Source organism: Podarcis gaigeae (assembly GCF_964106915.1).
Source record: "Podarcis gaigeae genome assembly, chromosome: 5".
Lineage (NCBI taxonomy): Eukaryota > Metazoa > Chordata > Lepidosauria > Squamata > Lacertidae > Podarcis > Podarcis gaigeae.
Window position 1 is genome coordinate 68,510,111 of NC_139681.1, and position 13,568 is coordinate 68,523,678.

Sequence of the window (13,568 nt, forward strand, 5' to 3'; positions counted from 1 at the left end):
ATGGAATTGTGTGAGCAGGAATAAATCAATGAACTACAGTGGTACCTCGGGTTACATACGCTTCAGGTTACAGACTCCGCTAACCCAGACATATTACCTCGGGTTAAGAACTTTGCTTCAGGATGAGAACAGAAATTGCGCAGCAGCGGCAGCAGAAGGCCCCATTAGCTAAAGTGGTCCTTCAGGTTAAGAACAGATTCAGGTTAAGAACAGACCTCCAGAACGAAATAAGTTCTTAACCCGAGGTACCACTGTATTGGGAACATGCATTAAAAGAATATAAAAGAATAATCACACTTGGATTTCCTGTGCTATGCAAACAGGAAAGGTGACACAAAGAAGATTCATCCACTACTTGAGTAATGCAATTTGTGATGCCATATCTATCTAAGAGTCACTTTTGTTCTAGTGAGATTGCAAGACAGCTCTAATCTTGATTCTTGTTAGACCCAGTTTAAAATACAATTTCAAAATTCAAATGAATCTTCTTTTTCCGGTCAAACATGGCTCTCTTTAATGCTGGGTTAAGCCTTTGGAGATGGCACAGGCAGAAGAATTGTCCTTCTGCTAGCCAGCTAAGAAATTGAAGGTCATGATGTAAGACAGGAGTGAAAATTATGGAACAGGTGGCACCACATTCAGGGTTCCCCGTGCCTGCTCCCACCTAACCTGTGTGATCGACATTATAAATTGGCTTTCCAGAAATGCACAACTTGGCCACATGATCCAGCTGCCAACCTACATACCTGCTTTGCCAGTATCTGAATGAAATCAGGAGTGTTATAGCATACCATCTCCTTCTTTTCCTGCTTTAAGAATCAGCAAAGACCTCTGGACCTCTCCTTCACTTTCTACCTGACTCAAAGTGTGAAAGGGACAGGCACATATTCTAGGCTTCACATCTATCCATCTATCTAGCTCACACAATTTCTGTTGCATAAACCCTTCTCATCACTATTAAGATACTTGATACCAGCCCTGTCTGGGCATAAGAAATTCCTGCTACCACTAACGGGGCCTGGGAAAACATGCCCTCCGTTTCAATTAGAAACTCTTCTAAATCAGCCCAGCAAAAGGCATGAAAGAATATTGCAGGCTAAGGAGTAATATGAATATTCATAAAAACAGATGCAGTACCAACTTTTCCTAACCATCACTTCTAGAGCCAGAGGTTCCAGAGTTTTAATAATTGCAATTGGACCTTTGTATAAAAACTTTGTATAAAAACTGTGATTATCCATCCATAAAGAATAGGAAAGAAATTCAATTCAGTTCATATTAAAAGGTGAACCTACCTATTTTGCACTTTCCAAAGCAATATATGAATTGAAACATAGCCTGCCTTCAAAATTTGCAAATATCTTCATTTTGTGACACAGTTCTAAGTAATGTATACAAAACTGTATATATTAGGGTAATTTTTAGTGAAAAGCATCTTCAAAATTGCATTGTATTAGGCAAAATCCCTTTTCAAATTTTTTTGGACAAATTTGCAGTAAAATGCTGGTAAATCTTCATTGGTCTTTTTTTAAAAAATCATGAACTGAATGAGAACTGGTGTCTATGACATAGTCACAGAATAATTTGCCAAAGACTCTCCTCCCTGAAAGAGAGGGGAGTGGTTGTGGGCGGGAGCCCGAGCACCGCCCAGCAGGGGGGCATTTGCCCCCTGCCTCCAGCTCACCTGGCTGGTGCTCACGCCCCCTCCTGGTGCCACGGAGGGGGCGTGTTCAGCAGCCTTTTGCTGCAGCACTAGCCTCTCCCTGGCCTCATTCCTCATCGTCGTCCCGTGGCCATCGCCTATGCCTTCAATGTTTAGGGGTATTCCGTTAAAGGAATCTGGCGGTCGTGTATTCTGTCCGATGCCTGCTTGGTGGGAGGCCATGGCACGACCCTCGGTGACAGCAGGAGGTGAGCCTATAGTTGGATCAGCATCAACTGGCTCCACCTACTGGTGAATAAACCCACTTGTTTCGATCCAATGCCTAAGCCAATACCTTTTCATTGCTGTAATCAATAAAGTTGTGGCCTTTTCTAGCCCATTAACCTTATATCACGTGTCCTTGTGTCTTCATTTCACTTCACGGGGTCGGGTCCTCGAACCACAAACTGTTACTGGTTGATTCTAAATGGCCTTTGTCCAAATGCTTTTATATTTTCCATTAATTTCCCACTCAGAGCATGGTGCCTACTCAATATAGCTTCTTTTTTATCTTTGGGAGTTCTTTGACTTAATACAACTGTGATTCATACTTTCCATATATTTACTAGACTATATTCTACCTAAAGGAAATGTGGAGAAATCCCCTTGAGATTGGAAAAATGAGAAACTGAAAATTGGGATATCTACCCAAACCAAAAGTAGAAACAGCAAGAGTGGCACATTTCCAGTACTTAGTCTAGGACGAGAACAGACTGCATCACAGGAGAATTGAACCTCTCAGCAGTTAGTGTTTGGGACAGTATTGCTATTGCCATCTCCTAAGTATAGGAGTACTGGACCAAAGCAAAGCAATCTGCCTATTCCTTTTACTAGTCACCACCAGCTGTCACTATATACAATCTTGCTCAAAGAGACTGTGTGATCAAACACAAACCCTTGTTACACAAGCTAAATTCAAGTGGTTGGTTTGATGTGTGGGAAGAACAGGCGACTGTGTTCTTTATTGCAAGGAAAACCATGAAAATAAAAAAGAATGTGCCATCTTTCAATTCATATTCCTTTAATTGAAGTGGTTTGAGTTTACTGGATCTTTTTTTATTTCTTCTCTTAGACAAAAAAAGCCTACAGTCTTTATCATTGAAGTTAGATGGCTGTCAGAGAAATCAAAAGCATGCTCAAATGTTTATAGGAGCTAAGTGGAGGAATAACTACTCCAGAACACTAATTTTAGCAGTGACCATTGCACTATAAGTCATTGGGACTCACTTTCCCCTAAACATGCGTGCTTGTTTTGTTTTTTTTTAATTTATTGGACTCTGATAGAAGCTTTTACTTTCAGATAGCAGTTCAGATATCTAACTTGCAAAATTATAGCAAAAATCTGCAACAAAATGTTGTGAAGGAAGTAAGATAAAATGACTTCTAAGATATTACAGAGAAGCCTAGCTATTGTGTTTCAGGTATTGTTGCATATCCTACACTTCCACAAATGGTGTAAAGTCCAGGAGCAATGACATATAATTCATTTGTATTTGGATTAGATAGCATTAGCATTTTACAGTGTTTGTAGTATCTGTTTTAATTACAAATATAAACACAAAATACAATTTTGTATGCCAGGCTACAAAATTTCTCATTATGCATCTTTTAATGAGTACATTTGTACCCTACTTCCCCCCCTTCCAACATGGGGCTCAAAGCAGTGTGCGTGGGTGTTTTCAGACAGATACTAACTAGATGCAGACTTGCTTAGCTACAGCAATGTGTCATTGGCCTTCAGAACATGCCTTGAGATGTCCCACAGAAATTGTGTGGACCCCTGCAGCTAATCTTGCAACTTCTGCCTATTTTTGAAATCAAACTACAGTACTGATTCTAGCTGTCTTTCTGTCCTTCCCTCAAACTCTCTCATGGGTGTCCCATTTTCAAGGCTGGAGAGAGATGTCAGATGTTATAGGACATCAAACTGCTTGTGTAGCTCCCTTGATTGTTCAACAAGTTTGTCAGGCAAAACTCTTCTGGTCCTCAGAAAAAGATATAGGCACCCTACAGATCTTATTGAAAAAGAAGATAAACTGACAAGTTAAGAAACAAACAAAAATATACATATTAGGTGATACTTGGGTATACATAGTTAGCTGTTTATATAGTTACAGTTTACTTAGAATAAACAATCCATGTACCAATATCCAATAAATTTTATTTTCCTCTGGACAAAACTATTGCTGAAATGACTTAGGCCATTTCCATTAAGGGAGGCAGGAGGATATTTACAGTACTAGCCAAAGCCATTGTCCCAGTCTCAAATGCATGGGGTTTTTTTTACATAAATATAGACTTCTGTTTACTATTTCAGAGTGGTTTGCCTCTGAATTTCCTTGTCATAATGGTTTCACTTTTCTCCAAGTCCTTGCACTTAACACATTCTCTAAGATGAATGGGTTTTTCTAGCATGTGTACGACAAGATCAAAGAGAATTTACATGTCACCATGAGTGTATCCCAGAAAGCAACTGTCTAGTTCGATAAAGCCAGAAAGCTCTGGCAATGTTTCGCTACAAGAACAGGTAAATACTGGTTCTAAAACAACACCACACAGATTTTCCTACACGGGTTAATTACTTTCTTTGAAATACTCCTCTAAACATTAGCTCAGCCTTCACAAAGATAAGAAAAATCTTGCTATGACCCACATGATGCCACCTTTCAAAAGCTACATTTCCCAATAAATAGTTTGCCCTTGTCAATTCATCCCAGTTTCTTTGTGCCCTAATCAGTGGGAGATTCAATATGGCACTGTTAAAGTTCCTTAGCTGTGCTAGCAGAATGGCTTGTGTAAGTTATTGTGGTTGTTTAAGCAACAGATTGTTTAGCCCCAATACTTCCTGTTGCACAACCTGCTGCACAGCCAATAGTCTTCTGCTAGCACAACTGTTGCACTGGATTTCGTATTGTGCAGCCATTATGAAACTATTAATTCATTGAATAAATGATGCTTTGGGTTGTTTGCTGTGAAGCCTAGTGGGTGATATTTAAATGGACACTTTTTCAAGATGAAATGGAGATGTGGAAACCTAATGTAAAATCAGCATATGAACTGTAGGCACTTGAGTGTTTAGGCCCCCTGTACTCATCCTCTGGAGACATTTAATATTCACCAGCAGCATTTACACTTACATGCTGTTTTTGGAAAGAGCTTTCTAATAGAAAAGGTTGGCCAGGAAGAAAATAAAAGAATGAAGAAATTGTATTTTAGCCTTTTTTCTGAAATAAAGTCTAAAAGCTCATGTATTTTTTCCCTAAAATATTCCTATATTCATGAGGAATGAGGCATTTAATCCACTCTAGAAGTGACAGAATGCCTTTGTGTTCTCACCTTCAGCTCACCTCCATGCAAAACTCATCAATCTCACACACAATGACTCATTTCACAATAAGAATAGTTGCAGTTCTCATACGACTTCTGGGGCAGGTGAACAACATACATATTTTTAAGCTTAAAAATTCAATTTAAATTCTGGAGTCTAAGGAATTTCTGAAATGATAAGTCTGTATCACCTGTGCTGAGTTTCTTTTCAAAGGCCATTTCTATTCTTTGAATGTAAAACTGTCTGGAGAAGATACTGATGAAGCTGTCGTTTCAAATCTTGAGCATCATTTACCTCAGAAGTGGTAGTTTGTCTGGGGCATGGAGATGACAGGCAGCTTGTGTAGAATATTCTAATGGAATATTCTATATATATTCCATTAGAATATATGGAATATTCTATATATATATATATGTCTGTTTGATCCATTCAACTGCTTGTCATCTGCATAAAAGCAATAGTGCCAAATCTTGTTCACAAAGCTCTTTCAAAAAGGATTATTTGTAGTTTATAAAGCCTATGTTTCGCTCCTGCCCAATCATGATTATTTACATCTAATAATGGTCTTGCAACTGTGTCTTTGGCTGAAAAATTCCAATTAGTTTCAGATTTCCCCATCCCTATGCTCCTGGCCACTTTTTTGGACCCCACCCACAAAAACCAACAACCCAGTAGTGTTTTCCTTTGAAGCCAATGTCACAGAATACCTCCTCTTCTAAGAATGCGTGGCATATTTTCCTTCAGCCTCACTTTCTTAGTGGCTATCAGCTTACTGCCTATGCCCTTCTTTCCTTCGATTCCTTAGGTTCCTGCTTCTCCTGAAACTAGGGGTTCACCAATACACACACAACTGTCCTATGTCCAAGAAACAAGCAAAAACTTATGCTAAAGCTAAATGGTGCCATATTTGCTTGGACCTCTCCACATCACACATTTAAAAGCACAGGACATCTCTCAAACAATCCTGGGAACTGTAGTTTAAGTTAAATTTAAGAATCCTTGGAAGTGTAGTTCCCAGTTAAGTATGCTGGGAATTGTAGCTATGTGAAGGATAAACTTTGGTTCCCAGGATTCTTGGGGGAGGGGTCATGTGTTTCAAATGTATGGTGCAGATTTTACGTAACTTCAATAATCTGTTGAATCTTTGGTTATGTGAGGCAAATTCCCACCCCACACTTCCAATTAAGGAAGCAGGCTTGCAGGTCATATGGCAAGAATCTCAAACAGGCCTGAGACCCAATACATTTCTTGTTAGAAATTTATGTATTCATGTTACATTTATATACCACCTTTATCTCCCGAGGATCCCAAGGTTCTCCTCCTCCCTGTTTCACTTCATCCTCACAACATCCCTGTGAGGTAGTTACAGATAGGTAGCCGTGTTGGTCTGCCATAGTCAAAACAAAAAAATCCTTCCAGTAGCACCTTAAAGACCAACTAAGTTAGTTCTTGGTATGAGCTTTCGTGTTTCATCTGAAGAAGTGTGCATGCACACGAAAGCTCATACCAAGAACTAACTTTAAGGTGCTACTGGAAGGAATTTTTTTGTTTTGCCTGTGAGGTAGGTTAGGCTAAGAGATGGTGACTGGCCCAGAGTCACCCAGTGAGCTTCATGGTTGAGTGGAAATTTGAACCCTGCTTTCCCAAGTCCCAGTTCAAGAGCCAGTGTGGTGTAGTGGTTAAGAGCGGTAGTCTCAAAATCTGGGGAACCGGGTTCACGTCTCCACTCCTCCACATGCAGCTGCTGGGTGACCTTGGGCCAGTCACACTTCTCTGAAGTCTCTCAGCCCCACTCACCTCACAGAGTGTTTGTTGTGGGGGAGAAAGGGAAAGGAGAATGTTAGCCGCTTTGAGACTCCTTAAAGTGAGTGAAAGGTGGAATATCAAATCCAAACTCTTCTTCCAACCCTCTGAAGATTATGCCAAACTGGCTCTTCCACCACTTTCCCATCATAAGGTGAAACTAAAGAACCCAGTCTTTCTCAGCATGAAGTAGATATGTGCATAACCTTCACTGGATTTTCCTTCATCTTCTAGTGAAAGTACAGTGAAAATTTCTGTAGAATTCGTGCAAAACATACAACACATGGGTTGGCTAAGGCAGGGGGAGGGGTCTTAGTGAGATGGCTGGGTGGCTTTTCCATGCCCCTCCCTCTAGTTTTACAATGTTAAACAAAAGCAATCCATTGCATATATTGTGCTGTAGTGGTTAAGAGCGGTAGTCTCGTAATCTGGGGAACCGGGTTCGCGTCTCTACTCCTCCACATGCAGCTGCTGGGTGACCTTGGGCTAGTCACACTTCTTTGAAGTCTCTCAGCCCCACTCACCTCACAGAGTGTTTGTTGTGGGGGAGGAAGGGAAAGGAGAATGTTAGCCGCTTTGAGACTCCTTCAGGTAGTGATAAAGCGGGATATCAAATCCAAACTCTTCTTTTTCTTCTTTCAAAATACAATGCACAGGGAGCAATGATATCTGACCCCACAGGCCTATTGGAGTTACTTTCCCAGAACCATTCTTAAGAGGTTTTTAAAGCAACCTGCCTTTGGCTGCTGAGTGCACTGGATTGCCTTTAGTTAACTTTCAAAAAGAAAGAAAAGAGACAAAAGATAGAGTTTCTGGCCACCCCATCAAATAGTAAACATCCTCCCATCCCAAACTCTTTTGTCTCTCATCTGGGGAAATTCAGGAGGGTTGCATGTTCAAGTGAACACTAGCAAAAACCCATCCCTGGTTCCACTCCACTTAATCCCTTGCTAGTACCTCCTCACAGAAATGCTTTCTGTCCAACCCAATCTTCCTCCATTGCCACCACCCAAATGGCAAGTTCCCTGTTATCCCAGCAATCTCTGGTGTGAGAGCTCAGCCAGGAATCTCTTCTCAATACCAGCAATGAACCTATGCTTTGCATCCACAAATTTGCTGCTGACTCCGTCTTTCACCCACCCACTTTCTTCTTGACAGTTCTCAGTCTTATTCCAGTCACTGACACATGCAACTGTTGCTGCTGCTTCAAGTACATTACAATATAAGACGTTCTCTGGTGGCAGGCTCTGAAGCAGATTTACAGAGCATGTGACCTCTTGTGTAGTAGAGCAGAATGTTTGATCTGGGTGCTGTGGCTGAGAGGATAATGCTAAAGCCCTCCAGCTAAGGATCAAAGGAAAATTTTCCTAGCTGCTTGTGTTATTCGTTCTCTTGCAGTTAAATAAAAATGCAGAGCCTAAGCTAAACTGCATGTTTACCAACTTTTCACAACGGTGACATCTCAAAATTCTGCAGAGACAGGCTTAGCAATTGGAATTCTACGCCAATGCTGAAGATTTATGTTTGAGCAGTGTGGATGTGTTGTACTGCAAAGTCTAGAGGGGATTCAAAGCAAATGGGTTGCTTGGGGTACACCCTGCTGCATAATAAATACTGTAAATGCACTGAGTTAAGACAATGAGTTTATGTCATTAGGTGTGATGCTTATTTTAGTAAGCAGGCGAGCCCGTTATCATGGCTTCTCATTAAGAACAAAGCCACTTTACATTTTCCTCACCTTCCACACTGTTTGCATGAGCATGCAGAAATGTGCCAAATGCATTAAAGGAGACGAAATAGGATATAACAGCTCTCCCCCCAGGTTCACAAGACACTGCTATTTTCTGAAATGGACTCATTCATGATCATGGCCCCAAGGGGTAAAATCACATGGTGGTGCCTATAAAGCAGCTATTAGTATTCAGGCAAGTCAGAGGTCTGTGCTTGCTATTGATATTACTCTGTTGTAAATGGAGTGTTATACTCTCTTCCATTACCATCTTGATCGTAAATAGTGGCTCAAAGTACAAAAAGTATTACTGGTTGCAATGTCACTGAGCTGTTGGGAACAAATAGCTTGAAAGGACAGCAAGGAGAATGTTAGAAGCCGGGCCTTTGCTGATGGGCAGGACCTACGCAGCCCTGCCCACAAATTGTTTGGATAGAAACATCTTGGGGGGGGGGGGCGTGCAGATGCTGCATTGACACCATTACTCATTACTGTCCTTGCAGTAAATCTTTGGAGATATACTACTATAAGAGCAAGACATGTTTGGCTTTGTGATGACTGTAATAAGTGGAGCTTGATGTATGACAGGTGGCTTGCCACATGTTGCAGAACTAAAATCCCCATCAGCCCTAGTAAACATGGCCAATGGTCAGGGATGGAGGGCAACGAGTGGAGGGCCAGAGCATCCCCACACCCGATGTATGATTATGCCTGGTTTAAGGATCTCCAGAGTTTTGAGGGTATAGGTTTTGCAGTAAGGATGTACTCGATTGTCTTGCAGTAATTTAAATTGTCGTGTATTTGCTTTCATGTGCAAGAAAGAGAAGACCAAGGATGTCTTCAAACACTTTTCGATCTCACAGCTGGCAAGTAAAAGAATATGTGATGTTCCTTTGCCACAGAGCACCTAAAATAATTACTTATTCAGTGTAGATTCCCTCTCATTTTCCATGGCTCTGCATGTCATTGATAATAGTCTTTGCACTTCAGTTCATGTGGTATGGAAATTTGGTATAGGCTGGGGGGTTTTCTTATCTAGTGGATCTTTAGCACAGAATTCTAGACTTGCTGATTTTGCAGCTTCCTTTTCATTTGAAGAGCAATTTTGCACTGATATTGTTCTATAATTTTCAATGCATTTTGCTATGATTTAAATGCAGGAGTTCAAGGGAGACAAATCAGCCCCACTGTGCCAGTTATTTTATACAGTAGCCAGCAACTGGCATTGTATGGAAACTGTTTTATCAAAAAAAGTAAAAATACAGCAATTTATTTTCTCTGTATTTTTAACCTTAATTATACACTGCAGTACTTCAAAGAATTAAATACTGCAGGTGCATAGTGGGGAGAAAAAACATTAACAATGGAAGAGAGAAGTAAAGGTAAAGGCAATTGTGAAAAGATATGTTGCCGGATAAGATCTGAAAAACAGATGGGAAGTCAACAAAGCAGAGAGAGAAGGGATGCTGTTATGCTCAGCAGGAGCTGAATAGGAGGTGTTTTTCATTTCAACAGTTAAAGAAGATAGTAGAAAGAGACTGGAGGTAGATAATCAAAGAGAGAATCTGATAAATAACGGAAAAAGCAAGGGCAGAACAGCATTAACTCATTAGATTGCCAGAATTCTTTTAGCAAAACTATGCTCTCAAAGGATATATTTTCAGATGGTATGCTCTACAGTCTAGTAGCTTCTTCACATTAGTTCCATAGATTATTATGGGCTAATTTTAGCAAATGCCTGTAGTGCAGCCCCCAACCGGCACTGCAACTTATAGTGGTAAATTTTAGAAGGTAGAACAAGATACCCAAAGGATTTGTGTAAGAAGAAACAGGTATTTAAAATTAATGAATATCTTATGTAAACTCTCCTATTCTTCACAGCTTCTCTTTAATTCCAAACCCAAAACACAGTAACGTAGAACAAGAAGATAAGGAACTATCAGTGACATGCTAGAACTCCCTGTCATGTCCTCACTACCTTGTTCTCTTAGAATGGCAATGGTGCCCCACCTGAGAGGTGCTGGAATTGAGTTCCAGCAAATTCTGGCTGGAAAAAAATCCCCGGGAATAATAATAATTGTACTGTTGGTCTTCTTCTGGGCTTTTAAGGATTTTATAAATGTATTCAAAATAATTAGGCTGTGATTTTCAGTAGTTCCATTATAATATTCTCCCCCTTTTAAAGCTCCTCCTTCTACTTGTTCTTCCTTGTTCTTTGTTTTAAACAATAATCTAGGAATAGGGTAGGGTAGGTAAGTGAAGGAGAGCTATGCATGAATAGGAAAAACAACAAAGCATTCCAACTACAAATTTACAAGGGTCAAAAATGACATCAGTGGATCTGTTGTGTTACGTTTTCTATGTATTATGTATAAGGTCTGCACCATGCATTTAAAGCAGTATCATACCACTATAAACAATCTTGACTCCCCCCCCCCAAATTATGGGAACTGTAGTTTGTTAAAGGTGGTATAAGTTGTTAGGAGGTTGATTATTAAGCAACTCTGGGAACTGGGAGGGGGATAGGGGCCTTGGCACAACTCTCACCACCTGTATAAAACTGCAGCTCCAATAATTCTTTGGGAGAAGTCATGACTGTTTATAAAGTGGTATGATGCTATATTAAACATGTAGGTGAGGCCTAAGTGTGTGTGCAAATAATTTTATTTGTATGCCACCTTTCCACAGTTCAAACCTTGCTCAAGATGGCTTACAACATGTAAAAATACATAACTGCAACATAACAAACATAGTCATAAACAATAAATTAAGCATAAAAAATACAGACTGAACATTTTCAAGATAAATTACACCAAAGCCTCACAGAAAGATACAAAAAACCAACAGCAGCAGCACCTCAACTCAGCCTCAGCTTTTGCAGCTGGAGTCAGTCAGGGCTCCACCCTCCCTGGTCTGGTGGAAAAGGCCTTCAAGGCAGAGCTGCAGGTCTTCCAGGACTCACAGCCAAGAGAGTCTCTGGCCTTTTCAGCCTCAGCTTCTGCAGCTGGAGTCAATAATAAGAAAGGCAGTATGTCTGGGGTATCTGTTCTAGTGTTTGAATGAAGAGGTGGGTATGGGCAGAGCCTGTATCCTTTCCTATGCATGCCTGTTCTACAAAGTGGAAGAATGCCTAAAGGTTTTTGCAGCTGTTGTCCTAGCTGTTTATTAAGCCCAATTGCTGCATTCTATTTCTAAAAGATAGTGAAATTGGCATTTGATTATTGAGAGGGTATAATTACTATAAGAGTAAAGTTTTAAGTGCGTGGGGGTGGTATTGACTTTTGAAATGCTTTTGCATTTTATTTTATTTTTAATGACAGAATATTTTTTCATTTGCTTGGACAAGTTTGATGTGGGAAATAGCTTTGAAGTAAAGCACAGTTCTGTATTAAAATGCATGCGTATGAACTGCCGCAAGATCACTGGTACTTTTCTTCAAAGTTCAAAAATGTTATCACCCTTTGGATGGTGTTGCAAGACTGCGCATTAAAAACAGGTACTAAGTATATTTTCTCCCCTTTCCTTCTCTTGTTTAGATTTGTGATAAAGAATGGCACTACTATGTCGTAAATGTTGAATTCCCAGTAGTTACTTTGTATATGGATGGTACAACGTACGAACCTTACCTTGTAACGAATGACTGGCCTATTCATCCATCACACATAGCAATGCAACTTACTGTTGGCGCTTGTTGGCAAGGTAAGTAGAAGACTGAAATGTGTAAATTAAGATTTGAGGACATCTACTGTACAGTAAAACCTCAGTAATTTTAACCAAAAGCAAGGTCCTATCGTGTATGTATGTGTGCGGACTATGCTTCAGAACAACAACACTGAGCATAGTCTTTATGTGGTCTCAGAAATGCCAATGATTTCATTTGGTTTTTTTTTCATTTTTCATTTGTTTTTTTTAAAGAAACAGTTTCTGGAAATAGGGATATAGAGTTAGGACTCACCTATATAGCTGCAAATGAAATGTTTTAAATGTGTTGTAAAGTGCAATATACAAATATGGCACTAGATGGTGAAGGTGAGCAATGCCAAATTCAATGTATTTTTCAAAACTTTAAAGCATTTTCACAGCATGTTTTTTTTAAAAAATATATGTAGATTCCACCCTAGAGATCTAAAGAGAGGGCTGCGCAGGAATACAGTCATATCTCATGTTACGTTCTTTCAGGTTATGTCCCACGCGACCTGGAAGTACCGGAAAGGGTTACTTCCTGGTTTCGCTGCTCACACATGAGCTGAAGTGCAAAATAACATTACACGCATGCGCAGAAGCGGTGAATCACAACCCGCGAGTGTGCAGACGCACTGCTGTGGGTTGCGCGCTTTTCATGTTGCAAACGGGCCTCCAGAACAGATCCCGTTCACAACCAGAGGTACCACTGTAGTAAAGTGACATAGGGTTGCTCCAAATCCAGCTCCTTACTGCCTGACCAATAAAGCTCCTGGCCAAAAGTTTGGTGTTTTGTTTATTCTTTTGGTTGATTTGATGTTTTATTCTCAATGGCTTCTTTTACGTATGTCAGATATGCAAACGATTAAGCAGCATATAAATGTATTGAGTAAGCTAACTTTTTAAAAAGGAACCCTATTCTCTGGTAGTGTCATCTAGTTTTCTGCCCTTTTGGGTGCCACTAAAGCCGCTGGTCTGAAGGAGCAACTAGAGGTCTATGGTACCCAGAGCCCAGCTGACTCAGTGGTATGTCAGGCGACCTGGGTACCAGAAACGTGGCATATTGATTATAAACCTTCAAAACACATACCTGCTCTTTGGTTGGAACAACTGGTCATTCTGATGAGGACCATCTGCTCCCTACCTTGCCTGACTCCCTAGGTTCCTTATAAGACTTACTAGGCTCTCACCTGTAGTCTGCTTTCACAGTTTTGGTTACAACTATCCCTTTGAGTACCACCACCTGGAATCATTGTATTTTCCTTCCCACTAACCTGATGCCACTGCAGCCGTATGAACTGGCTGTCCATCAAAGCTGGCAAGAA

The 13,568-nt window shown here is 40.4% G+C and overlaps 2 protein-coding genes across 2 annotated transcripts in view; both read left to right on the plus strand.

Annotated features, from left to right (window-relative positions):
• The window catches only part of CLSTN2 (calsyntenin 2), a 317,847-nt gene that overhangs the window by 271,149 nt on the left and 33,130 nt on the right, over positions 1-13,568 (plus strand). Inside the window, exon 9 of the mRNA XM_083742081.1 lies at positions 12,099-12,261. Coding sequence (XP_083598207.1) covers positions 12,099-12,261 — 163 coding nt within the window. The remainder of the gene's footprint in view (positions 1-12,098; positions 12,262-13,568) is intronic.
• LOC310844489 (uncharacterized protein) overlaps positions 1-13,568 on the plus strand; it is a gene marked incomplete at its 5' end in the record, with an annotated part of 301,437 nt that overhangs the window by 34,770 nt on the left and 253,099 nt on the right. The gene's annotated exons all lie outside the window — the stretch shown is intronic.